The sequence below is a fragment of the Phodopus roborovskii genome, unplaced genomic scaffold, assembly GCF_943737965.1.
Source record: "Phodopus roborovskii unplaced genomic scaffold, PHOROB, whole genome shotgun sequence".
Lineage (NCBI taxonomy): Eukaryota > Metazoa > Chordata > Mammalia > Rodentia > Cricetidae > Phodopus > Phodopus roborovskii.
The window spans coordinates 19,473,584-19,498,946 of NW_026126433.1; the positions used below are offsets into that span (position 1 = coordinate 19,473,584).

Consider the following 25,363-nt stretch of genomic DNA (forward strand, 5'->3'; position numbering starts at 1 on the left):
AGGGAGGGGAAAGGGAGTTAGGAGAAAGAGAATGGAAGAAAAGGAGGGGAGAGGTGGGCATGAGGGAACAGAAAGATTGAGACAGGGAAAAAATAGAGAAGAACTAGAAAAGAGATACCATTATAGAGGGAGTCATTGTAGATTTAAGGAGAAATCTGGCAGTAGGTAAATGCCCAGAGGTCTACAAGGATGGATCTGTATTAATCTCTAGTATACAAATGGGCTTTGGGAGCCCATTCCACATAGAGGAATACTTCCTCAGTCTAGATACATGGGGGAGGGCCTTGACACTACTTCAAATGATAAGATAGAATTTGAAGACTTCCTCTGGAAGACTGTTCCCTGGGAAGCTAAAAGGGGATGGGCTGTGGGTTAGTGGGAGGTCAGGCAGGTGCAGAAACTGGGATTGACATGTAAAACAAGCTTGTTTCAAATTTAAATTAAAAAAAATCACAAAACATGTAGAAACAAAAAAGAAAGAAAGAAAGAAAAAGAAAGGGAACCCAAATGACTCATGGATTGTGTCTTGAATTTGATCATGAAAAGGCCACTGTTTCAGATTGAACATCTCCACATATGCAGTGATTAAAACAAACCATATTTTATCTTTCTGTGCTACAGAATTTCTCTTTCTTTCTAATGAACACCTTCTGTACATAGTAGTCACAAATTGTATGGCATTAGAAGGAGATATTTAATATCTCAACAATTTTAAATTTCAGACAGTTGCTGATAATTTGTGCTTAAACAGTTACAACTTTCTTACTCCAATGTTTCTACCATCATGTGGTTTTCCTACCCAAGAATATTTGTTTATCCTTACCTGACATATAAGTAGAAAAATATTTTATTCAATTGAGTAAACTCAACTGATATTACTCAAAATAGTTCAAACTCATCTGTGCTTTAGCAAATATGTAAGATTCTGTTCAACCTAGTACTGAATTTATATCTGTATTTAAGTGTAAGATATCAATATTCTATATAGTAATGAAAAAATGGATAGATTCAGAATTCTGTATTAAGTAGGTAGTGGACATATAGCAGAAAAATAAAGCAGGAAGGATTCATTATTTTGAATTTTGAAGTTGGTGTGGCTTACATATGGAGAAGATCCATGGGAAGGTGGAAAGTTCAATGGAAGCATGAATAGCCTTTCACTGCCAACTACCTGTACATATGGGATTCTGCAAAATGTTCCTCTGCTGTTGTTTTCCACTGATCTGTATTGTGTTAGTGTTTTTCTTTATGGTGCATCACTGTTATTTATTCAGTATACATAATGAACATTTATAAAACTTCTGTCCATATTAGAACAACTCAGCTTTGCTTTTAATATTCATTGTAGCATTATGAATTTATACTTTACTAAGAATTTATAATTCACAAAGTTTTAATTTATGCTCTAATATGTATACTCCCTTTGTCTGCACACAATGCAATCTAAAATGATGTCTGATATATAACAATATTTTATAAGCATTTTCTGACTAACCTTGCATGCCTAAGTTTTCCCTAATTGAACTCATTCAGAATTTGTCTATATTTTCTTATATTTCAACTCTGTTCAACTCTGACAGACAAAAACAAAACCAACAACAACAACAAAAGAAACAAAATTTTTTTTTTTTGGTCCCACATTCACCTTTCCATAGAAGATTGTGTGAAATTAGTTTTGAAGATTTGGAACATTCATAAGATTTTATGTTTTATTCCCATAAATTGTGATTCATCCTTTTTTTCAGTGAGCATGAGGTATTATATTCTTCTTATTGTATTCAAGTGTCCTCAACCTGAGCTATACCTGAAATCTTTGTGTGTTTAGAAATTTATAATCACTTTATTCTGTGCAACTAGATGAGTAATACTTCAGTCTGTTATTATTAAGTTATGCTTGCTTTGTTATTTACAAATTATTTTGTCTTTTAGCTGATATTATTATGGATATGATTCTCTCCATGTACTCAAATTATAAGGAGCAGCTTGAAGAGTGTGGCTATTAACTAGTAGCTTTCTGCTATGTGCAATGGGAAGTAGAGCACCAGCCTGTTCTGTGGCCTTTTCAGATATTGTTTCCAACTTTGGCAGTTTGGCTGATTCGCTCATGTCTCATGTATAATTTCACTGAAGAGAATTTTCACCTTGACCTAGATCATGATGTACTTTGCAAAATGGTGTTGGGTTGGGTTTTGCCATCCCTCAATTTTAATGTTGACTCAATTATAGATCATAATGTAACTTAATATTTCTCCCATATAGTAAAAATGTCATTTGCTATGAGATTATAAGTGTTTAATCAAATAGTAGCATAGAAAGAAAATGTGTTTGCTTATAAACAAATGATCATTAATGTCTTCAATACTTTTTCGATTTATAACTTCCATATTTCTTCTAGCGCTATAAAAGCCACAATTCCAATTCCATATCTTTGTGTTCTGTAATATCTGTTTAAACAGTAGGAAATTACCATCCTGTTTCATGGTCAACCAATAGTAATGACAAGAGCCTATAGTGTTTGACACTCCTCGGGAATCTGTAGCAATTTGCTGGACAGTTTTCCACATCTATGTACAGGATTCTCATTTAATGCCATATTGTTTCTGAGAACTGAGTTATCTACCCCTTTAACTCCCCTCAAACTTGTAAAATATTTTGTTTTAATTACATTATGACATAAATATGGCATTTTCATTTATCTTTAGTTTTGACTAACCCTCCTGATGGAAACCTAAGCCAACTGCTTACCATTATTCCCTTACTTTCATCACTCTTAAGCCTTTCTATTCTCTGTTTTTGGTTGTTTTAAGCCTTTGACCCTTTAGAGGACCCACTATGGAACTCCCAAATAAATCACACTATGATTCTTAAACCTGAGCCTGGTTTATTTCTATCCAACTTTCCTTAACTTAAACTATCCCATCTACTTTTTGCCTCTGGATTTTTTTCCTTTAGTTACTGCTGTATATCTTACTTTCACTCTTACTGTATGGCTGGCTGGGTGCCTGGCCCCTAGGTTCCTCCTATCCTTTTTTACTCTTGTTCCTTCTCTGTTTTATTCTGTTTGCCTTCCAGGCCCTCCTATCTTTTCTCCTCCCTTGCTATGGGCTCTTCAGCGCTTTATTAGACCAATCGGGTATTTCAGACAGGGAAAATAACATTGCCTCACAGAGTTAAACAAATGCAACACAGAAGAATGCAGCAATCTTTCATCATTAAACAAATGTTCAACAGCATAAGCAAATGTAACACATCTTTAAATCATATTTCACAACAATTCCCAGTAACCCCTTCTACATTCACATGACATATGTGACACCACTGTAACAATATTGATGTAAAATATATAGTAAGTATTCATCATCATTCATGAACATTTCATAGCCTACCCCCAAAACACAATGTACTCAGATCCAGTAAATTTCTCCATTTTGTATTGTTAATTAGAAAAGTGTGAGCAAGTGAAATTGGGCAGTTTTAGAAAACTAATTGCATTTCTTCAAATACTGACGTATCAGGAGAAGACTAAAGGAAAATTCAATGGAAACAGTCTAAATGTTCATAACAATCTACCAAAACCATATGATCTTTTGAATAACTCAATTTCAAAAGTTAAAAAATTCCTTTTAAATTATAAAATACATTCAAATATTGACCTTAGATTAAGTGATCCTTACCAATAAATTGCTGTTGTTTCTATTTGAGATAGACAATGAAGTGTGGTTTCATAAGTTAAAATGTCCCTTTAAGATTAGGTGCTGTAAGACACCTAGAGAAATGCTATCAAGACATATTGTATAATAACTTGAGTTCCAAGATATGGCCCAAAAATACAAAACTAAAAATGTAGGAAGGGCTGGTAGTGTTTGTAATGAAATATGTGTGGATAAAACTACTTAATGAAACTGGCCTCATAATATCACTCCTAATTGTGCTGATCATTTACACAGATATATTTTAAAATAAATAAATATTTAGATGACATATAATCTAGATATTCAATACTAAGAATTTAATAAATATTAAACAAATTATAAGTACTGTGACATACACTGCTTTTTTATTTACAATGGCACATGATTATAACACATTTACATTTAACATAAATGCTGAATGACAGATACATTTAAAAGTCAAAAGGTAATTATTGTTAAATTATGTGAAATGGTAAGCTCAAACATGCTACACAGTGGTACCGAAAAAATTGATTTTCAGATTCTGCAAAGAAATTATGTGACAAATGTCAGCAATATTTAGCTTGCAGAACTTAAATATTAGAAATGATGACATCACTTCCCCAACTGTAGCTTAACTTACCTAAATAACAATCTTTTAGAATTTGGATTAACTTTCATGACTTTTGTGGCCTTGTACATAAATCACCAGCTTCATAGTCATGTGTAAAAATCAGAGTTTGTATAATTTAACAGAAATTTGAAGAATGATAAACTCAAATTCATTTAGATAAAGAGAATATGATAGAATCCAAAGTATTTCCATGCAAATATTTTGTGGCTTCAATCTGTTCTTGAATTTCTCTTCAGATGACTTCTCCATAAATAAAAACTCATGTTTATCTCACTTGAGTTTTGAGTCAGAAAACCTATTAAGAAAGGTAATGCAAATGTGATCATTTGAAATAGTCTTTAGTCTCTTAAGAATGTTTTGTTTACCCCAACTGCTGACATTGCAAGTACACTTGAGGATACTCTTTCCCAGGGTTGGGATCTGTTATATAGTAGTCATGCTACTTTGACTCTAATTTTCCAAACAAATAGCAGAAAGAACAGCAGGTGTTTTCATCTAACCCCATTGGTTATGATTAGAGATATTACAAAACTATGAAAATTGATGTTGACATACCACTCGGAAACCTAATTTCCACGTGCTTGCAATATGCCACAGCAAATCTGAAATTTGTGTATTCCCACTTGCCAGAATAAAACATTCTTTGTTAGAGCCTTTGGATCTAAGAGCAGATCTTGTCAACTTCAATCAAAGTCCAGCTATTCATGTTAGCTTTTAACTACTTTTACAAAAGACATACACTTTTAATTAGTATAATTTCAGGAGGTTCATGGTGATTATTCTGATATTGAGTCTATTGCTGCCAGAATCCTTTGTACCACAGAATTTAGACAAAAATACCAAGTATAAGCAGCACTCAGCACAGATTTTGGGAACATCTTCATCTTTTGCCATGATTTAATACTGCACATGTAGACAACTATATCCAGTAATCTGGAATAAAAATAAAAGTTGATTTAATGATTTAAAAATATGGCTTTCAACTTTAGGGGAGGATGATTTGATGGATTTCTTTATCCCAGAACTTCTTTTATTTATTTGTCTGTTTGTTTATTTACTTATTTTACTTTACATATTAATCCCAGTTCCCTTTCCTTACCCCCCTCTTCCCTTCTTTCCCACCCTCACATGCACCCCGACCACCCTCACCTTCCACTACCACCCCACTCCACATGTAGGGTCATCTAAAGCTGTCAAGTCTTTTGGAGTAGGTACTAGGACATTTCTCCTGTCTTTAGGTTAAGGAAGTATCCCTCCATGGGGGATTTGCCTGTAAAGTCCTTTTGTACACCAGTGACACATCTTGGTTCCACTGTAAGAGGACCCTTAGATTGCTCAGACCTTATAGCTGAGACCCATGTTCAGGGGGGTCTGAGTCAGTCCCATTCTGGATTCCCAGCTATCAGTCTGGAAGCCCATTAGCTCCTCCTTGTTCAGGTAAGCTGTCTCTATGTGTTTCTGCAGCCTGGTATTGTCCCCCCTCTCTAAATCTGGATTCTAGTTTGGCTCAGTGTTTAGTTGTGGATCTTTGCTTCTGTTTCCATAAGGTACTAGATGATGGCTCCATGATGTTGGATAAGTTAGTCCATGATCTCATTATCAGGGAGGGGCATTTATGGTAGCCTTTCCACAGTTGCTCAAATTGTTAGTTGAGTCACTCTTGTAGGTCTCGCTCTGGACATTTCCTTAGGTTCAGTTTTCTCTTCATTCCTATAATGGCTCCCTCTTTAGTGTTCTCTCTCTCTCTCTCTCTCTCTCTCTCTCTCTCTCTCTCTCTCTCTCTCTCTCTTTCTCTCTCTCTCTCTCTCTCCCTCTCCCTCTCTACTTTCTTCTAAACCTCCCCTAACTCAATCTTCCTAGCCCTACATGCTTTCCTATAGTTCCCTCTCCACTCACTGCACCCCCACTTCCCATGCCCTCTGGAGAACTTGTCCCTTCCCCCTTCTGTGAGGGACATTATATGAATCTCTTAGAATATATCTTGTATCCTAGTTTCTCTGGTGGTGTGAATTATAGGATGGTGATCCTTTGCTCTAGGTCTAAAATCCATATATGAGTGAGTATATACCATGTTCCTGTTTTTGTGACTGGGTTACCTCATCAGGATGGTTTCTTTAAGTTCAATCCACTTGCCTGTGAACTTCAAGATTCCATTGTTTTTATCTGCAGAGTAGTATTCCATTGTGTAGATGTGCCACATCATTCTTTATTCATTCTTCATTTGAGAGAAATCTAGGTTGCTTCCAGGTTCTTGATATTTCAAAGAATGTTAATATGAACATAGTTGAGCACATATGTTTGTTTAATGGATGTGGATCATTTGGGTATATGCCTAAGAGGGGGATTGCCAGATCCTGTGGTAGACTTATTCCCATTTTCTGAGGAACTACCATACTGATCTCCAAAATGGCTGTACATGTTTGCCCTCCCAATAGCAGTGGAGGAGTGTTCCCCTTTCTCCACATCCTCTACAGCATAAGTTGTCATTGCTGTTTCTAATTTTAGCCATTCTGGCAGGAGTAAGATGGTAACTCAAAATTGTTTTGGTTTGCATTTCCCCTGATAGATAAGGATGTTGAGCACTTTCTTAAGTATCTTTCAGCCTTTTTGATTTCCTCTATTGAGAATTCTCTCTTCAGTTCTGTTAACCTTTTTTTAATATGGTTATTTGGTGTTTTGTTCACTAGTTTCTTAAGTTCTTTGTATATTTAGGGGATTAGCCCTCTGTCAGATGTAGGATTGGTGAAAATCTTTTCCTAGTATGTGGGCTGCCATTTGTTCTTGTTAATTGTTTCCTTTGTCTTACAGAAGCTTCTAAGTTTGAGGGCATCCCATTTATTAATTGCCAATCTCAGTGTCTGTGCTTATCGAGTTATGTTCAGGAAGCAGTCTCCTATACCAATTTGTTCAAGGTTTCAGTGTGGATGGATTTATGTTAAGGTCTTTGATACATTTGGACTTAAATTTTGTGTGTGGCAATGACATGGGTCTATCTGCAGTATTCTACACAACATCATCCAGTTGTGGCACACATAATATAAATCTAACTCTTGATACTGTAAAATGAAGTCAAATAAAAACATGGAAAGTATAAATATACAATTTCATACATTTTGTTATATACAATGTCAGAATTAGGAAATAAATTATTCTTGTTTTAAGCTTTGAGATTCTAACATAATTTTACAATTTCTTCCATTCATTCCCTTCTTCCAATTCCTGCCTTTAAAACTATGGCTTTCAACTTTAGGGGGAGGATGATCTCTCCCACCCTTGCTCTAATTACCAATTCACAACTCTTCTTCATTAATTATTCCTGTATGAATATGTATATATGCATATACATATACATTATCAATATATATACATATATATATACATATATAATTTGGTCAGTCCATATAATACTACTTTATGTATATCTTTAGGGCTTATTATTTGACATTGGACAACTAATTGGTTATAGATCCATGGAAATACTACATCTTCTACTCTCAGCCCTTCTAACAGGATTATAGGGTGTCTTTTGTTAGATGTATCACCACTGAGCTCCAATGTTTGTGGTTTTTATTGTAGCAGTTTCCATCCATTATAAAGAGAAGTTCCTTTATTAGCCTGATGTGTATACCTCTCTAGCTATATAAGAACAAATGTTTCTAGAGTGTTATAAATACTAAACTAGTTTAAGAAATCATTATTTACCTGTGATTATCACCTCAATACAGTATTCATCTCAAGTTGACTAGACAAGGGCTCTTCTCCAGATTTTGCAAAGAAAATAGAGACTTGGAGAGTATTTTCAACTCTGTACTAGAGACAGATAAAAAGTATTGGTGTTTATAAATAAGGTTCCATTCTTGTCTAACTTTGGATTTCAATTATTCATAATATTATTCAGTTCCTATAAAATGTATATTATAACTTACTTTTATTTTTCCTGTATCTTTTATCAAATCGATTATGGAAATAATAAACTCAGATAAAAATATTACAATAAAAGCATAACATTCTGAATGATAATAACATTCTTTAGTTTTTATTATAGAGGCAAGTGTGTGCTCTAAAGGATGGTTTAAGGCTGTTATTTGCTATATTTTACTTGAGAAATACATTGGTGTTCTGACTTTTAGATCATCACACTTGCTTTAGTCTAATGTTTCCTGCTAACTAAATTCTGATTGATACACCATAGTGTTTAGAAAGAGAAAGCAACATAAAGTGGATAATTGGAAATTGAAGAATACAGTCTGTGATTGGACATAAAAAGAAGAAGAAATGGGGCATAATTTTAGGATAAAGTTATATCTATTTTCTGAACACTGTTTCTATTACACCCAAGAAAATGCCTTAGAAATTCAACACAAGAAATATGTGTTTATTTATAACTATGAAATATGCTGCTTACAAATTTCTTCATTATTTTAGTATAATTTATGGGGTAATGCTATTATCTAGATATTGTTTTGGGGATACAACCATGAATGAATAAGATAAAATATGGTACCACTGTTATTGGGGTTATCATCTTAGTGAAGCAATTTCTGTAGAAATATTTTAAAACATGTTCAGTGGGAAAAGCAACTGGAGAGATGGCAAGGAGAGTTGGACTCTAGCAGTTTTGGGTAAGAACCACATCGAAAGTTTCACTGATGAATATGCCAATTAACAAGTATGTAGGTGGAAATTAAGAAATGTTTTAGGTGACTGTGAGTGTCCATGTGCATACAGCAATAAACGCTAATGTTTACAGAGACAAGAAAAGTTGTTTTCATGTAATGACCACACACATGTGACAACTGCGCATAACCATAGTGGAAAAGTGATTCTGGTGCAGGCTCAGACCAGGTCCAGAAGTAACAACAAAGCATCCTCAGAAGTTGTTCCGAGGTCTCACATTGTTAACCTTCATGGGATGATTGGAGTTGCTATGAAGAGTGGCATTGATCCCCTTCGGCTGCTAATGAGGAATCAGTGAAGTATTTAAAGTAAATATGTGTACATATACACAGTCAATTCTCTTGAAATATTAGAAAAGATAAGAATATGGATGTTTTCATTTGAGAAGCATTACTAAAATTTTATTAACTTAATTGCAAAGTTCTTGTCTTCTAACCTGTAAACAAGTATGAAATTTGAGGTCTATTATTTAACTATTATCTAGTGTAAAACCATAATTTTAAAGTTTTGGGTAGACTGATTTTTTTTTTCAAACTACAAAAGAATTTTAAAATAATGCAGTACAAACCTAGCTGGCATAATAAGCAAGAGTTTGTGGGCATGGGTGATGCTAAGCAGTTACAACCCTTGATGCTCAAACAGAGACAAAAGTGCAGTACACACTGCTCCTAGTGGGTAGGATAAGATTTGTTGATAACTCCAGCTGCAGGGTTTTTGATGCCCTTTTCTGGCCTTTACATGGCTTGTATGCATGGACATAGAACATCATGCGTACACACTTATACCCACAAACACAGAATCAACAACAAAACAATTTTCTGAAAAAGAAAGAAAGGTCTTCCACAGATACAAGGGACCTATCCTCAAATTACATAGTTTTAAAATCTGTGAACTAACAAGGACAGGGCCCTTTCTACATCCCAAGAAATCCACTATCTTGCCATTACATTGGCAACATAGTGCAGTGCTTCACTCTGATTTTACTTTTGACACTAACTCTGAAGGATTTTGGAAATCTATTTTTACTTCTATTTTCATATAAATGACAAAATGATTCCACTGAATTTTTAAAAGTTTTCACCCTACTCTATTCTATAATTAAATTCATTGGTACATTAAAAATGTACTATGAGTAAATATCCTTTTAGAAATTTTAATCTATTAGTTTAATTCTGTGATTATTCTAAAATAAGGGTAACCAAATGCTTTTTTTTTCTATATTTTTTCATTTAAATTTGAAACAAGCCTGTTCTACCTATCAATCCCAGTGTTCCTGCATGCTCCCTTACTCGCCTCTTTTCCCCACCAACTCCATCCCATGCCCTTTCTGCTCACTAGGGAGGGTGAGGCCTTCCAAGCAGAGTCTTCATAGTCTGTCATATGTGTTTAGGCTGAAGGAGTTGAGCCTTTAAAGAAAGAAATTAAAGAAGATACCAGAAAATGGAAAAATCTCCAATGCTCTTGGATAGGTAGGATCAACATAGAAAAAATGGAAATGGAAATCTTGCCAAAAGCAATCTACAGATTCAATGTAATACCCACCAAAATCCCAGCATAATTCTTCACAGACTCAATTTTATATGGAAACACAAAACAACCTTGTACAATAAAGGAACTACCAGAGCCATCAACATCTCTGACTTCAACCCCTATTATACTATAGTCCGGAAAACAGCTTGGAATTGTTGCAAAAGTAGACAGGAAGATCAATGGAATTGAATTGAAAATCCTGATATTAACCTTCACATCTACAAACACCTTATTTTTGACAAAGAAGCTTAAATTATACAAAGGAATAAAGAAAGCAACTTCAACAAATGGTGCTAACATAACTGGCTACTGACCTGTAGAAGACTCCAGATAGATTCACAATAATCACCATGCACAAAACTTAAATCCAAATGGATCACATACCTCAATATAAATCTAGGCACACTGAACTTCTCAGAAGACAAAGAGGGAATTAACCTTGAATGAATTGTTACAGGAGACTTCTTCCTGAACATAACACCAATAGCACAGACATTGAAGTCAACAATTAATAAATGTGGCCTCCTGCAATTGAAAATCTTCTGTAAGGAAAAAGACAGGTAACAAGAGAAAATGGCAGCTGACATAGGGCTGATTTCCAAAATATACAAAGAACTCAAGAAGCTAGGTACTGAAACACCAAATTGGGGTACAGAACTAAATAGAGAAATCTCAATTGAGGAATCTAAAATGGCTGAAAGATTTTAAGAAAGTGCTCAACATCCTTAGCCATCGGGGGAATGCAAATCAAAACAACTCTGAGATACCATCTTACTCCTGTCAGAACAGCTGAAATAAAAAACACCAAAGACAGTATATGCTGGTGAGGATGTGGAGAAAGGGGTATACTCCTCCACTGTTGGTGGGAGTGAAAACTCATGCAGCCACTTTGGAAATCTTAGACATATACCTAAATGATACACATTCATACAACAAGGAAATCTGTTCAACTATGTTCATAGCAGCATTATTTGTAATAGGCAGAACCTGGAAGCAACCTAAATGATCCTCAACTGAAGAATGGAGGTAGAAAATGTGGTACATTTGCACAATGAGGGGGGGCAATGCAATCTTGAAATTCGCAGGCAAATGGATGGAACTAGATGAAACTATCCTGAGTGAGGTAACCTATGTACTGACTCATGTATGGTTTTTAGACATAGAGCAAAGGATTACCAACCTATAATTATCCACACCACCAGAAAAGCTAGGAAGCAAGGAGGACCCTCAGAGAGACATGCATGGTCCCTTGAAGAAGGAGAAATGGACAAGATCTCCACAGCCAATTGGTAGTATGGGGGAAATGGAGAGGATTTTAGCGGGGAGAGTATGGGAGAGGTGGGCTTGATGAAGCAGGAAGATTGAGTCATGGAAAGAATAAAGGAGAACAAGAAAAGAGATAACTAGTAGAGGGAGCCATTATAAGTTTGAAGAAAAATCTGGCACTAGGGAAATGTTCAGAGATCTACAAGATGACCCCAACTAACAATCTAAGCAAGAATGGAGATAATGAGATTGATGACTACCATATATTCCATCATAGAACCTTCATCTAGTAGCTGGCGGAAGCAGAAGTAGACACCCATAGCTAAACACTGAGCTGAACTTTTGGAAACCAGTTGCAGACAGGAAGGAATGATGAGCAAAGGGGTCGATACCAGGCTGGAAAAACCAATAGAAACTGAACAAGGGGGAGCTCATTTATACCAGACAGATAGCTTGGAAAACAGCACAGGACTGACCCAGATTCTATTAATGGAATTTGGCAGACCAAATAATTTTTTTTACTTAACTAGATGTTTAAAAACACAGAATATCTGTACTTCATGTATATGTTCTCAAAAATGTTAAAATAATTTAATGTATTTTATATAAGTGAAAAAAGATATTTAACAGCGGGAGAATGCTGAGGTGACAACTGAGTGAAGAGAAGGAAAGGAAAAAAAATTTGCTCTGTTTTTTTTTAATACCCTTTTAAGCTTTATAATATTCATTGTACAACATCTGTGTATATTGATGAAAAACAATATGATGTCTTGATAAATGTGCTGGTAGCCAATCATTTTTATGACTATATTAACATGGCTGTCACCTTCCGAGCTGTACAACAAACAACACAGTTTTACAAAGGAAATTTCTCATAACAGAAAGTCTGTACTCTTTGTTAATGCTTCTATCAAGAAAAAAAATACTGTTATTTTCTTTTGACATGGAGAGCTGTGCTGTGAATACTGAATTGAATGTTGTGGGTCTGATTTTATCCTTGCTTCTTTCTTGGGAAATACAATGCTTCAGCACAATTCTGACCAAAACAACTTAAAGAATTGATATATGGTGACATGTTTCTTTCAATTTAGTGCACTGGGAAGAGGGTGTACTTCAGTTCATTTACAGAAGTGATATATGGGGGATAAACTAAATTGATAAGAAAAATAGTTCCTGTAAGGATCCATATACTGTTTGGAAGAATCTGAATATCTAACTTCAATTTCCTATTTCCAATAATAATATTGATGGGATTAAATTGCTTTTCTCATTTATCTCTCATGACTAAAAATTATAAATTAAAAATTATTTTTTTTCTAAAGATTTACTGCAATAACAGAAATCATTTGGAAATATACAGGAAACATAATCCTACTTACTACATGGATAAAATTTATAATACTGAGATTCATCACAGTAGTATTGTCTAGGTCTTTGACCATGTGAATTTTCTCCCCTTCCATGTTAGCATATCTGTTGATGTTGACATTGTTCTAATCATGTTTAATCAACTAGGAAGAATATTTCACTGCTGACTTCCTCATAGCCTTGCTTTTACAATCTTTTGTATATGACACTTACTTGCCTTCACTCCTGTGTCATAGATTTGTCCACTGGGGTTTGTGTTCCCAGGGCTTTTTTTCTGTTATGGTCTTCATTTGTTGTAAGAGAGCTTCTCTGGGAAGGGGCTGTAGCTACACTTACCTATGGGTATAAGGTTAATAATCACGCTGTTCTAGAAAAGTTATAGTAATAGGTTCCTTACTCATTATATCACCAGCCAAGGGAAGTTGGATAGATTTATACTCTTATTGAGTGAGCTTTAAATCCAATTAGACAGCTGTTTGTTACCAAAAGAACACCAATTACTGTATGTATACATATATTTTATATGTATATGTGGTTTCTGTATTTGTATATATCTCACCATGCTCATTATTGTTATGTCTCATGGGTATTGCATTTGATAGGACTATGTAAGAGCTTCTCTCCATTGGCAGCTTTCATTCTGTTTCATGGTACTCTGGGAGCTAGAGCACAGAATTCAGCTCTCAAGTTAGAACCATATGGAAATCATCCAAGTCATGTGCCTGAAGTATGTGGTGTTTCCAGCAATAGGTACTTAACAATCAACCCCAAAGAGACAGCCAATGGCTGTATCAATGGGTCTATATTTTCCTGAAATCACATAGAAAAGCGTGACTGACATGAGAAAGGAGGGTTCTTATGCTTGTTATTGGGCATGGGGAACACTGTCAGTACAAGTGGCATAACTTTCTAAAATTATAATTTATTTATTGCTTCTTCTCTTTTAGCTACCTTACCTGGTTTCTGTCTTGAATTCACAAAATATTTCCACATGCCTGTGGAATATATGTATAATTAGAGTAAACATCAGAAAATGAAGTGTCTAGTGCTGTTTTTTTCAGGAAATGCAACAATACCAAACTTTCTCACTCAGACTTTAATTTGCACCAGAACAGAATCCCACTAAGCATCAGTAAGTTTAAGAGAAACTTGAATAATAACTTATTTTTATTAAGGACATTATGAAAAGAACTGAGTTTTTTTTTTTTTTTTTTTTGTTAGCTTTAATAATGAAGCTATTGCTTCTGATAGAGAAGAAAACCCATGGTTGAATCATCGTTTGATAAACTTTGTTTCTCAGCACTTCATTTGCTAATAAGAAACTGTATATATCTGATATCTGTATACATCAACTTACACACACACACACACACACAGTTAAAAACTTATAATAAAATATAAAGGAATAATAATGTACATCATTTACATAAGAATGCAATTATATGAGTTCAACTTGTTCCCCTGTGTTTGGTCACAAACTATTACAAGTATGTGTTTGGTGGGGGACAGGACTTATTGTTGATTTTGTATGTGTGATGTATATACACATGTTTATTTGCAAGTTTAAGTGCTTATGTGTGTATGGAAATCAGTAGAGAACATTACCTTCAACCTCATTCATTAAAGACAGAGCTAACTGAACTTAGAGCAAAGCTAACCACCAGCATGACTCAGCAGTATTCACTGTGCCTACCTGCAGTATTCTCTTCATCTTTACATGGGAGGAAAAGACATCAATCCATACTCTGTGTGGAACACTGCATGGTGAAATACCTGTAAAAAACAGACAGAGAAATATGCTTTATCATAGATTTAGATAAGATTAGGTAAGTTTAGCATTTATAATTGACCTCAATATACCTCAATTGTACTTACAATGCACAGCAGCTTTGGAGAATTGCTTCTGTAATTTTGGAACCTGGGAAGAATGTGCTTCAAACCTATGTTCATATGATGTCCTATGAATATAGAATGCCCTAGGTAGCCCAGGTATTGCAAATTACTTGTGATTCAAGATAAACTGATATTTGTTTATTTTAAATATTTTTCATAAGAGCCCAAGCAGTGATTTGTATATGGTATTCTATTCCTTACATTCTAAACATAAACATTTATCCAAAGATAAAAACAATAAATCCAAAAAATTAATAAGAGAGGAGTTAAAATAACTTTTAAAAAATAAATATCTTATTTTCAAATCTCTGTGGAGATGTTAAATAAAGGCAAGACTAGAATGGATATAGATAAACACGAATTTTCATTCTGACAGCAAAACAGATTAAGCTCTTGAAGTGACAGAAATTTCTGTCTATCTTTCTGACAGTTGATAAGGGGCTCCCATCTATAATTTCATGGTTTACCTCCTAGTAAGAGAGAAGAGTAATTCCAAATTCTTATTTGATTTGTGTCACTGCTGATAGCATCCAAAAAGACTCATTCTTTATACCAACCAGATATTTTTTTTTTAATGGAAAGTTTTATCACTGAAGTGAAAGAGTTGTTCCATATTGTGTAAGTCAGTCTGAGAGCCCAAAGTTTAAAATATCAGCTCTTGTATTGTTTTATGTTGTTTTGTGAAAAGATATGGGATGGTCATTTAAACTAACTCATCACTTTCTTATCGCAACTGAGAAATGAGGCAAATAAAAATACTAGACACACTGGACTTCTATCTTCTTATAATCAGTCATTTAATACATATTATTTTATTTATTCAAATGTAATATAATATTATATTTCCATAAAAATCAATATATAGTATTTATTATCTTTCCTTAAATAAAAGGGTCATATGGAAGAGGATGAGCTTATAACTTGTGACATTAGTACATTGTGAGCCAACTTTTTAAAAAGTTAAAAATGCTTTGAATGTCAATTTTGCTAGCTGAAACATACATGAACATGCATTAATGCACTAGACATAATTACCACCAAAAAAATAAATAAAATATGGCATTGATGATAGTAATTAGAGATATCTTTTACATAAGAATCTAGAAGTTGATTTTTATGTATTTTTACTTTCCCACTTTCTAATAAGCATACAGCAATAGTATCTTCATCTACATTGATATTTTAAGATAACAAGTACATAATTTACAATCAATATATAATTTATAGATTGGTTTGTAGAATGCTTCCTCATAATATAGCTGTCACATGATTTTTAATAATTGTAACTTTAAGTCACATTTGTCCTAGCAGAAAAGCTAGTTGAGAAACCAAATTATTGCCATAAGAATTATAAGCAATGATGGGACCAGAGCCAGAAAATTTTTTATTTTCTTTTTATCCCAATTGTAATATTCTGAATCTGTATATTGATAGTCACTGCAAGTACAAATTTAATAAGGAACTTAGGATCACTGCCGTTACTGTGTAAGTGCAAATTTATGTCTGAGTGATGCTAGATGGCATTCTCAATTATTTATTTATTAAACTAGAGTGTCTTTGCTCTCCTTAGTCTGTTACCTCTCCTTAGACATAATTATATATTAATTAAATTTTTATCCCTTACTCTGAGATTACATTTGCTTTACTAGTTTCTGAATTAGAGGATATGACAAATTTTTTCCACAATCATTTTTACATCTATCTCCTCATATAGCAGAAGTAACAACTTATCACTGTTTCCATACAGCTCCTGTCCTCTGTTACCCCAGAGACACAATAATTTCAGTAAAAAATTTCAACAATTTTCTTAGAATGTTACCATTCTAATTTCTTAAAATTTATAAGTTATGTTACCATTCATATAATGTAAGTTGTTATTTGTGATTCATTGTTCAAAATATTTAAATGAAAGAATAGTATATACAATATAGATGTCTTTAGTTGATAAAACTATGTAATTCTTGACAGGTATTTTGTTTTGTTGTGTGGTATCTAAAAGGCTGATTAATCTCAATATTGTGCTGTTATTTGTCAAGGTGAACTTTGTACACTGTCTTTGCTAATAACTATGCCATGTTGAGAATCCCATTGTGAATATCATCTTTACCTCTTTGAGGGAGATGCACAGTGAGCAGGTACTTAAAATGGATGATGAGAAATGCACAACTAAGTTGCTCTAGAAGTTGGTATCTTAGGGCAGAACACAGAGGAGAACAAAAGAAAAATATGATCATTGCTTGAGGGTCTTTCTTATGTTTTGTGATGAATGGTCTATTTTTTAAGTCACAATGATGAAATTTTACTTGCACTGCATTTGTGTATTGAGGAGACTGTCTAGAGGGATTATAGGAAGTCCCATCTAATTTGAGAGATTACTATGATTTTTTTAAATGGAATATCTTATTACACATTTAAAGTGAAAATTTATCTTAAAATCATGACCAGGCTCCTTAGGGTCATGAAATGAACAGTGAACTGAATTTAACTAGAGAGAAAAGGCTGAAGATGTAAAGGGCTACCTTATCCTAAAAGACTTTGTGACACACCAAAATGCCTGCAGTTTAGTAAAAAATTCTAAAAGGGAAAATAATTATGTCATCATAGATGAGAAAATTCCTTCTTTACTGATACATATGGATGGAGAATGAAAGAGGCACATATACGGCAACAGCAAAAGGAATCATGAGGTTCACAGAACAGTAAGACAATGAGTCTGAAATGCTTAAAACTGCTAGTTTCTGTGGGGAAACTTACTGTCGATTGAATTGACCATTTGAACAGAGGTGAAGAATATATACATTTGTGTGAAAGAGAATTATTAGAGATTATTATGGTCTTTGAAATGACTAATTATAGCTGGTTGGGATAAGGGAACAAGCTCCATGGGTTCTGAGTATATCCTGGCCATTCATTTTAGCATATACTTGATAGTGTTCATGAGGACCTCATCTGAAGGAAATTCCTTAAAGAATTGTTCAATATGGTTTATTTATTTAATTTTTAAAATTGGCCTAAGCTAATTTTAATTAAAAAGCTCACAGTTTTATTTCTCCTATTTACAAATTTGGGTCCAAACCACACCTTAAATAAAAAAGACAACATATTAGAAAGGTTCCATAAGGTTGCCTTCAGGCCATACTACATTGAAAGAAACAGCATCATCCCCTCTGACTTTTTATGTCCAAATCTCTATCAGTCCCTGTCTCTGTCTCTCTGTTTTGTTCCTTTCTCTATCTCTGTCTCTCTGTCTCTCTTTCTTTCTATCTGTCCTCTGTCCTTTTCCCTTCTTCCCTCCCTCCCATCCCCTCACCATCCCTCTGTAAAACTCACTGAGAAAAGGATAGTTTAAAAATAAAATTTCCTTTCCTTAATGTGTAAAATTATCTCCAAGAGCAAAGCTGTTGTGTGTCAAGTGTCAGCCTTGAGCCCAGGGCAGTACTGCCAAGGCTGCGATGTCCAGAGCATTGGAGTGAGGAAGGGAGAATGACAGAGCATTTCCTGCCTTGATCTCTGTGTGACTGAGCTAACAATCAGCTTATGATTGTTTAAATGCCTTGGTTGTTTAATCCCCAGAATTTATATTTAGTTTGAGGTATTAAGGTCTTAGAAGGATAAATCTATGAAAGCTAAAATGAAATGGCCATCCTGAAAGAGTAATCCTTAATTTCAAAGAGATACAAAAATTACATTGTTTAGCTTTAAAAATTTGGACACATTGCACAGACGTGGAAAGCAATAAAAGATTAGAAGGTTGGAATAAAGGACCTTTGAAATAAGATTATTAGTTCTCAGTGAGGATTTAACCATGAGAGGAGGTAATTGTTTTTCTTTTTTTGTATCAACACATGTTCTAATACCTCAGTGAAAATTTTTAGCATCTACATTATATGCACTGAATTGCACCAATTTAAGGGCTTTTCAAACATCACATGGAGACAGCATCCATTTTTGGAGTAAAGTCTCATTTAGTGAATGAGTGCCTACTGGAATGAAATTTAACAGTAGAGATGAAGGGATTCCATGTAATCATGAACATATAAATTGTAAAAGACAAATGTAATACTCATTTTCCAAGGAAAATTAATTTTCATAAAAAATACTGCCTAAAATGTCATTTTTTTAAACAGTAGTGGCAGTAACATTCAGTGATGATCACAGAAAAATGATTTTACATTTCTTTCCCATTAATTCTGTATGTTCTCTATCTACCCCACTTGCAATGTACTTTGATTCTTATAACAATCTTTGACATATTTATTCTTAAGTTTTCATATGATATAAGTAAAATAGAATTCAACATTGAAAGTTGGTCCCTAAGAAAATGTTCTCACTCAAACATACTGTATTTTGCCAGAGTCAAACAACTGTATCCCAAATAGAATTTATTTTACATCTCTGTGATACCTTGTATGTAAATAAATGGGTATTTTTCCTATGGTCTTTAGTTAGTCCTTTTTCTTTTCTGTAATATTGAATACTTTCAAAACTCATTTTTAACAATAGCATTTTAATAATCTTAAAATTATTTAAAAATATTTATAGTACATTTTGAATCAGACATATGCCACTAAGTTATTAAAAAGTATAGGCTAAAAATTTTCAATATTTAAATTGTAATAAAACTTTAAAAATTACCTGAGGAATCTTTTTTAGCATCATCTATTCATGAATGCAAAGCAACCATCCCATCATTTGAGGTTTTCATGAAAGACTAAATTCTCATTGGTGGATCAAAACATCATTTATTTATTAAAGCCAGTTTTGAAAGTTTGCCTTATGGCAAAATACTTATCTTTCCAAGTGAGTATAACACATAATTTGTCAATGATTTAATTATCTCTGGGTCTTTACTAATATTTTTATGCCTAAATAGATTTGAGATTAACCTGGGACTTTCCTAATTGTAATACTCTGCCACATATTTCTATGAAAAATTGATTACAAAGCAAACTCCTTGATACTGTTCCTTTACTTAAGTACGGATTGATTTGATTGGTTTTTTTCCTGTGTTTGTCCCATGCTTCTTTATTCTGCTTTTCATAATGTATAGTTTCTTTTCTATGATTTAATTCTTTATCGTCTGTTATCCCTCTCAAATTTTTCTTCCTTCATTTCATCCTCTCTTTATTCTATGAACTGCTTTTAATTAAATGTCAAGAAAAAGACCAACACTTGATAAAAAGCTGCAGACTAACCTGTTTCCCACCAAGGTGATAGGAAAACAATGTAGTTGTTATCTTGGACATCTTAGGTTATCTGCATATGTGAATGTGTGTATGTGTAAATATGCATTAATGATCTGTTTGTAAACATGAGCATGTATGCACCAACAATCTGTGTGTGTGATCTTCTGTATGTGTAAAACACAGTATTATTTTACATGTTCACTATTTTGGCAAAAAATAAATATGAAAAACATACTCTACCTTGGAATTTTGAAGATACTTATTTCAAACCCATTTTAAAGTTACAGAATTATATAACAAAAACTGATTTTGGCTCTCTTTGGGGAAAACTATTTGAACTTTTGAGGACATTTGAAAAATCCACTATTCAATGTTGAACCTTGCTGAGTACCCAATTTTGACAACTGTTTACACCAAGATTTCAATGAGAGTAAAGCAAAGAAAAATTACCAAATTTCTTTTTCCTCGAAAATTTTCATGTGAAATACAGCCAGGCGGTCAAAGGTCAAAATGTGGTTAGTAGGGAAAAGGACAGGAGGCTGGGAGGCAGGTCCCCTTGCCTCTTCATAGCAGATGAAGGGTATGACTGAATGATGAACTGTCAGTGTTCTCAAGACAAAATGAAAGGCAAGAAAATGAACTCAATCTTTCATCAGTATGTCTGTGAAACAAGAACAGTTTAAACGCTGGGGGAAAATGGGTGAAAAACAAGAAAATAATTATTTTTCTCATTGTCCTAACAATTCTTACCCTACTACTCTGATCTCAGCATTTAGCATTAGGCCAATTTATTTGCCTTATGACCTCAAACCATGATTAGAGTTTATGGTGAGAGATGAGTTTGTTCTAAGGATTTATGCTTTGGTTTCAGGTAAGAAAATATGATCCTCAATTCAGGTGGGATATATATTATTTTATAGAATTTATGCTGGAGATAAATGTAGAGACAGAACTAAATAAGCAAATATAATAAGGGAAGTAAGATTGAAGGGAGAGAAAGAAAGGGCGAAGGAGAGAAGGAAGAAGAGAAAGATGGAGGGCAACAATACAGGAAAAGAAACATGACCAAGTGGAATAGCACCCCAATAACTGCTTGTAGTCTCACATCTTCTTACCCAGAGACTCATAACTTTCATAATATTTAGGCACAGTTGTAGAAGAATTTTTTAGAGAACTAATCTTAAAAGTATTAAGAAAAACTCAGAAGTGAATTTTTCTTCTTAGTTCAGCAGCAACTACTAAAACAGAACTCTACAAACTGACTAGTAACTAATGAAAATAAATTGTAAGATTTACAGTTCTCTAGCCAGGAATCCAAGACCCAGAGGCATGCCAATGGAGAGATTGCACTTGTTTTTTTTTTCTTTGTTGTTGTTGTTTGTTTGTTTGGTTTGGTTTGGTTTTTGTTTTTTTTTTTTTTTTGCATGTTTTTTTATAAATAATTTTCTCTTGGTGACTATGAAACAAACTCATTATTGAGCACATTTCTCCTAAGACCTAATGACTTCCCTTATGATTCATTGTCCATCATCTGTAATTCATACCAAGTTTCAAACAATCTAATAGTTTCTGGATTTGGTGTGAGTAATAATTAAGAAAATCTTGTGTGGTTTCAATTGTTTTTCTTTTTCCCTGTATGCATCTCTCTCTCTCTCTCTCTCTCTCTCTCTCTCTCTCTCTCTGTCTCTCTCTCTCTCTCTCTCTGTCTCTGTGTGTGTGTGTTGGATCTTTATTTTGTATTATTACTGTTCGTAGGTTGGACAAAAAGTTCAAGGAGTAGTGATCTGTGGTTTATGGCAGTTCAAGTACATATGTATACACAATTTAATGCACACACAGTAACATAGATTCGAAGTATTTATTGAGATTCACTTTTTTTTTCTTTCATTTTTTTTTCCTAGAACCTCAACCTACTGGCTCACTCGCATCCAATCTTTTCTCTACTGCAATGAGAATGGCCTCCTGGGCAGCTTCTCTGAGGAGACGCACTCCTGCACCTGTCCCAATGACCAGGTAGTGTGCACATCTTTTTTGCCCTGCACTGTGGGCGATGCCTCCGCCTGCCTGACTTGTGCACCTGACAACCGTACCCGCTGTGGCACCTGCAACACTGGCTACATGCTGAGCCAGGGACTCTGCAAGCCTGAAGTCGCTGAGTCAACAGATCACTACATTGGCTTTGAGACTGACCTGCAAGACCTGGAGATGAAATACCTGTTGCAGAAAACTGACCGACGAATAGAAGTCCATGCCATCTTTATCAGCAACGATATGCGCCTCAATAGCTGGTTTGATCCTTCCTGGCGAAAGCGAATGCTCCTGACCTTGAAAAGTAACAAGTACAAGTCCAGTCTGGTACACATGATCCTGGGTCTCTCTTTACAGATTTGCTTAACAAAAAACAGCACGTTAGAGCCAGTGCTGGCTGTTTACATCAATCCCTTCGGGGGCAGCCATTCAGAGAGCTGGTTTATGCCAGTGAGTGAGAGCAGCTTTCCAGACTGGGAGCGGACTAAGCTGGACCTCCCACTACAGTGTTATAACTGGACACTGACTCTGGGAAACAAATGGAAGACATTTTTTGAGACAGTACACATCTACCTGAGGAGTCGTATTAAGGCAAATGGTCCCAACAGCAACGAGAGTATTTACTATGAGCCTTTGGAGTTTATTGACCCATCCCGGAACCTGGGCTACATGAAAATCAATAACATCCAAGTGTTTGGCTACAGCATGCACTTTGACCCTGAAGCTATCCGAGACCTGATTTTGCAGCTCGACTACCCCTACACTCAGGGATCCCAGGACTCGGCACTTTTACAGCTATTAGAGATAAGAGACCGTGTAAATAAACTCTCCCCACCTGGTCAGCGCCGTCTAGATCTTTTCTCTTGCTTGCTTCGTCATAGACTCAAGCTGTCTACTAGTGAGGTGGTGAGAATTCAATCTGCTCTGCAGGCATTCAATGCCAAATTACCAAACACAGTGGATTATGACACAACCAAATTATGTAGTTAACCGTAAATGTCAAGCACAACCCAAAACCTTGAAGGAGTTTTTACAGTGCTTTTGTGGAACAGTTTATGTTTGGAAAAGTAAATTTAAATTGTCTTTTCAATATCTGTCTTATATCAGTCAATAACGTTGGATGGCAATTTACACTCATGAACTTGCTGACAATGAATATATTATACTACAGTTTTGGTTTATGAATGAAATAAATACTGACACCAGTCTAGAAGACATTCTACTTTTTACAATAAATTTCATTTGTAATTTTATATGTTCCGTGGCAACACTTTTGTGCATTACATCCTCTAGAGGGAACATAAAAAAGATACCAATAAAATTTTGTAGCTGAACAGTTATTAACAAGAAGTGCTGTGGGATTCTTTTTTTTTATTTATTTATTTTTTCCTCTTGAAATGAGTTCTATTTTGATACAGTTTGCAGGAACCTGGGGAAAATTCTGTAGGATGTTAAAATGGAAACAGTTGAGGGTTCCTTCTGATCATCTTTTCTGTAAACCCAAATAGGTGGCCAGCTTGCATCCAGTTCCTTTCTCATGGTGTAGAACAGAATGGCTGAAGGATGCTTATCAGCTTCATTCAGAGAATGAGGAACAGTTACCATTAAAGTTGCCATACAAACTAGTTCCTAAATAAATACCAATGTATTTCAGCAAACATAAGTCAAAATTAAACAATTATACTCCAAAGTACAAGGAGCATAAATCTTTTTACCAGACTTCTTTATCACTCATTCCAATTCTAATAAAGTCATCAAAATTCTGTATGATGATTTAACAAAATGAAAAGTTACATTTTATCAGTTCCTTAAGATAACACTGCTAGAACTCAGAAGCTGTAATGAAAAGGTATAAAAAATGCTCAAATACCTGACAAATAGATGCATTTATTTCTGAGGCTCATATTACTAAAATACACTTGATATGGAGAACTTCCATAACTAGGATAAATGTTTCCTTTGAAAGTTATATTGATTTTTTTTCATTTTGTCTCTTATATAAAGATAGATCTATATTTGGTTATTTTCTACAAATTTATTTTCATTTTATTTAGAATATATGATTAGTAAAATATTTTGTTACTTATCACACAGACCTTGGCTAGGTATATTTTACAACTTCTCCTTATTTTCTGATTAAAAGCAATGTTAATGTCAACTTTCTTGAGTTTAAAGGGTATCTTTCTAAAATAACACAACAGGACTCATGAAAGGAATGTGAGATTGAAATGAAACAGAAAAATACAATTGATGTGAACATTCTGCACACTCAGGTTATGCATTTTCATTTAAAAAATATTAAGTTGATAAATCCCACAACAAGTATTTAGTCAATCAGAAAAACAAAACATAATGACCAATGTCTAGTATCTGGCTGAACTTTTGTTTTTAATAAACTATCTGTCAACAGAAAATTCACGTAAAAACTAAATGTTCTTCAAATTTCTGATGTGATTGCAAATTGTCTCTATTGGTAAGATTAATACTTGCTTTCATAGTATTTCCTTTCCTTATAGAAAAAGAAAAAAGAGTTGGATTCTTTTTTAAAGTAGTATATTTGCTCTCTTTTGTTCCATCATATTCTTCCCTCACACATTATATCTCAACTGTTGTATCCACTTCCTCCACCCTTCCCAGCTCCATTTCCTTTCTTTTTCCACAGATTCACTATGTTCATATGGTCTTTATTTATAATAGCCAGAAACTGGAAACAACCTAGATGTCCCCCAACCAAAGAATGGCTATAGAAAAGGTGGCACTTTTATAGAGTGGAATGTTGCTTGGCTATTTAAAAAAATGACATGAAATTTGCAGGAATATGGATAGAGGTAGAAAAAATTTTTCCTCAATCAGGTAACCCAGACCCAGAAGGACAAGCATGTATATGCTCAGTAATTAGCAGACATTGGCTGTTACATAAAGGATAGTCAAATTCTTAATGACCACAAGCCAAGAAGTTGAACACAGAATGAATTTAATCACTTTTATTTGCAACACTGATTTTTAAAGGAAGTACTATATCCTTTGTTTTATTTTATATAAAATCAAAGAAAAGTGACAAGAAAGTGTCTCAAAATCAGCAAATGTAAAACACATGAACTCCCAGCATA

The 25,363-nt window shown here is 34.2% G+C and overlaps 1 protein-coding gene across 3 annotated transcripts in view; it reads left to right on the forward strand.

Annotated features, from left to right (window-relative positions):
• Brinp3 (BMP/retinoic acid inducible neural specific 3) overlaps positions 1-23,506 on the forward strand; it is a 383,711-nt gene extending 360,205 nt beyond the window's left edge. For all 3 annotated transcript variants that reach the window (XM_051185938.1, XM_051185936.1, XM_051185939.1), the window contains exon 8: positions 22,127-23,506. In XM_051185938.1, the coding sequence (XP_051041895.1) occupies positions 22,127-23,243 (1,117 nt within the window). In that variant the 3' untranslated portion in view covers positions 23,244-23,506. The remainder of the gene's footprint in view (positions 1-22,126) is intronic.
• Positions 23,507-25,363: the final 1,857 nt, after the last annotated feature.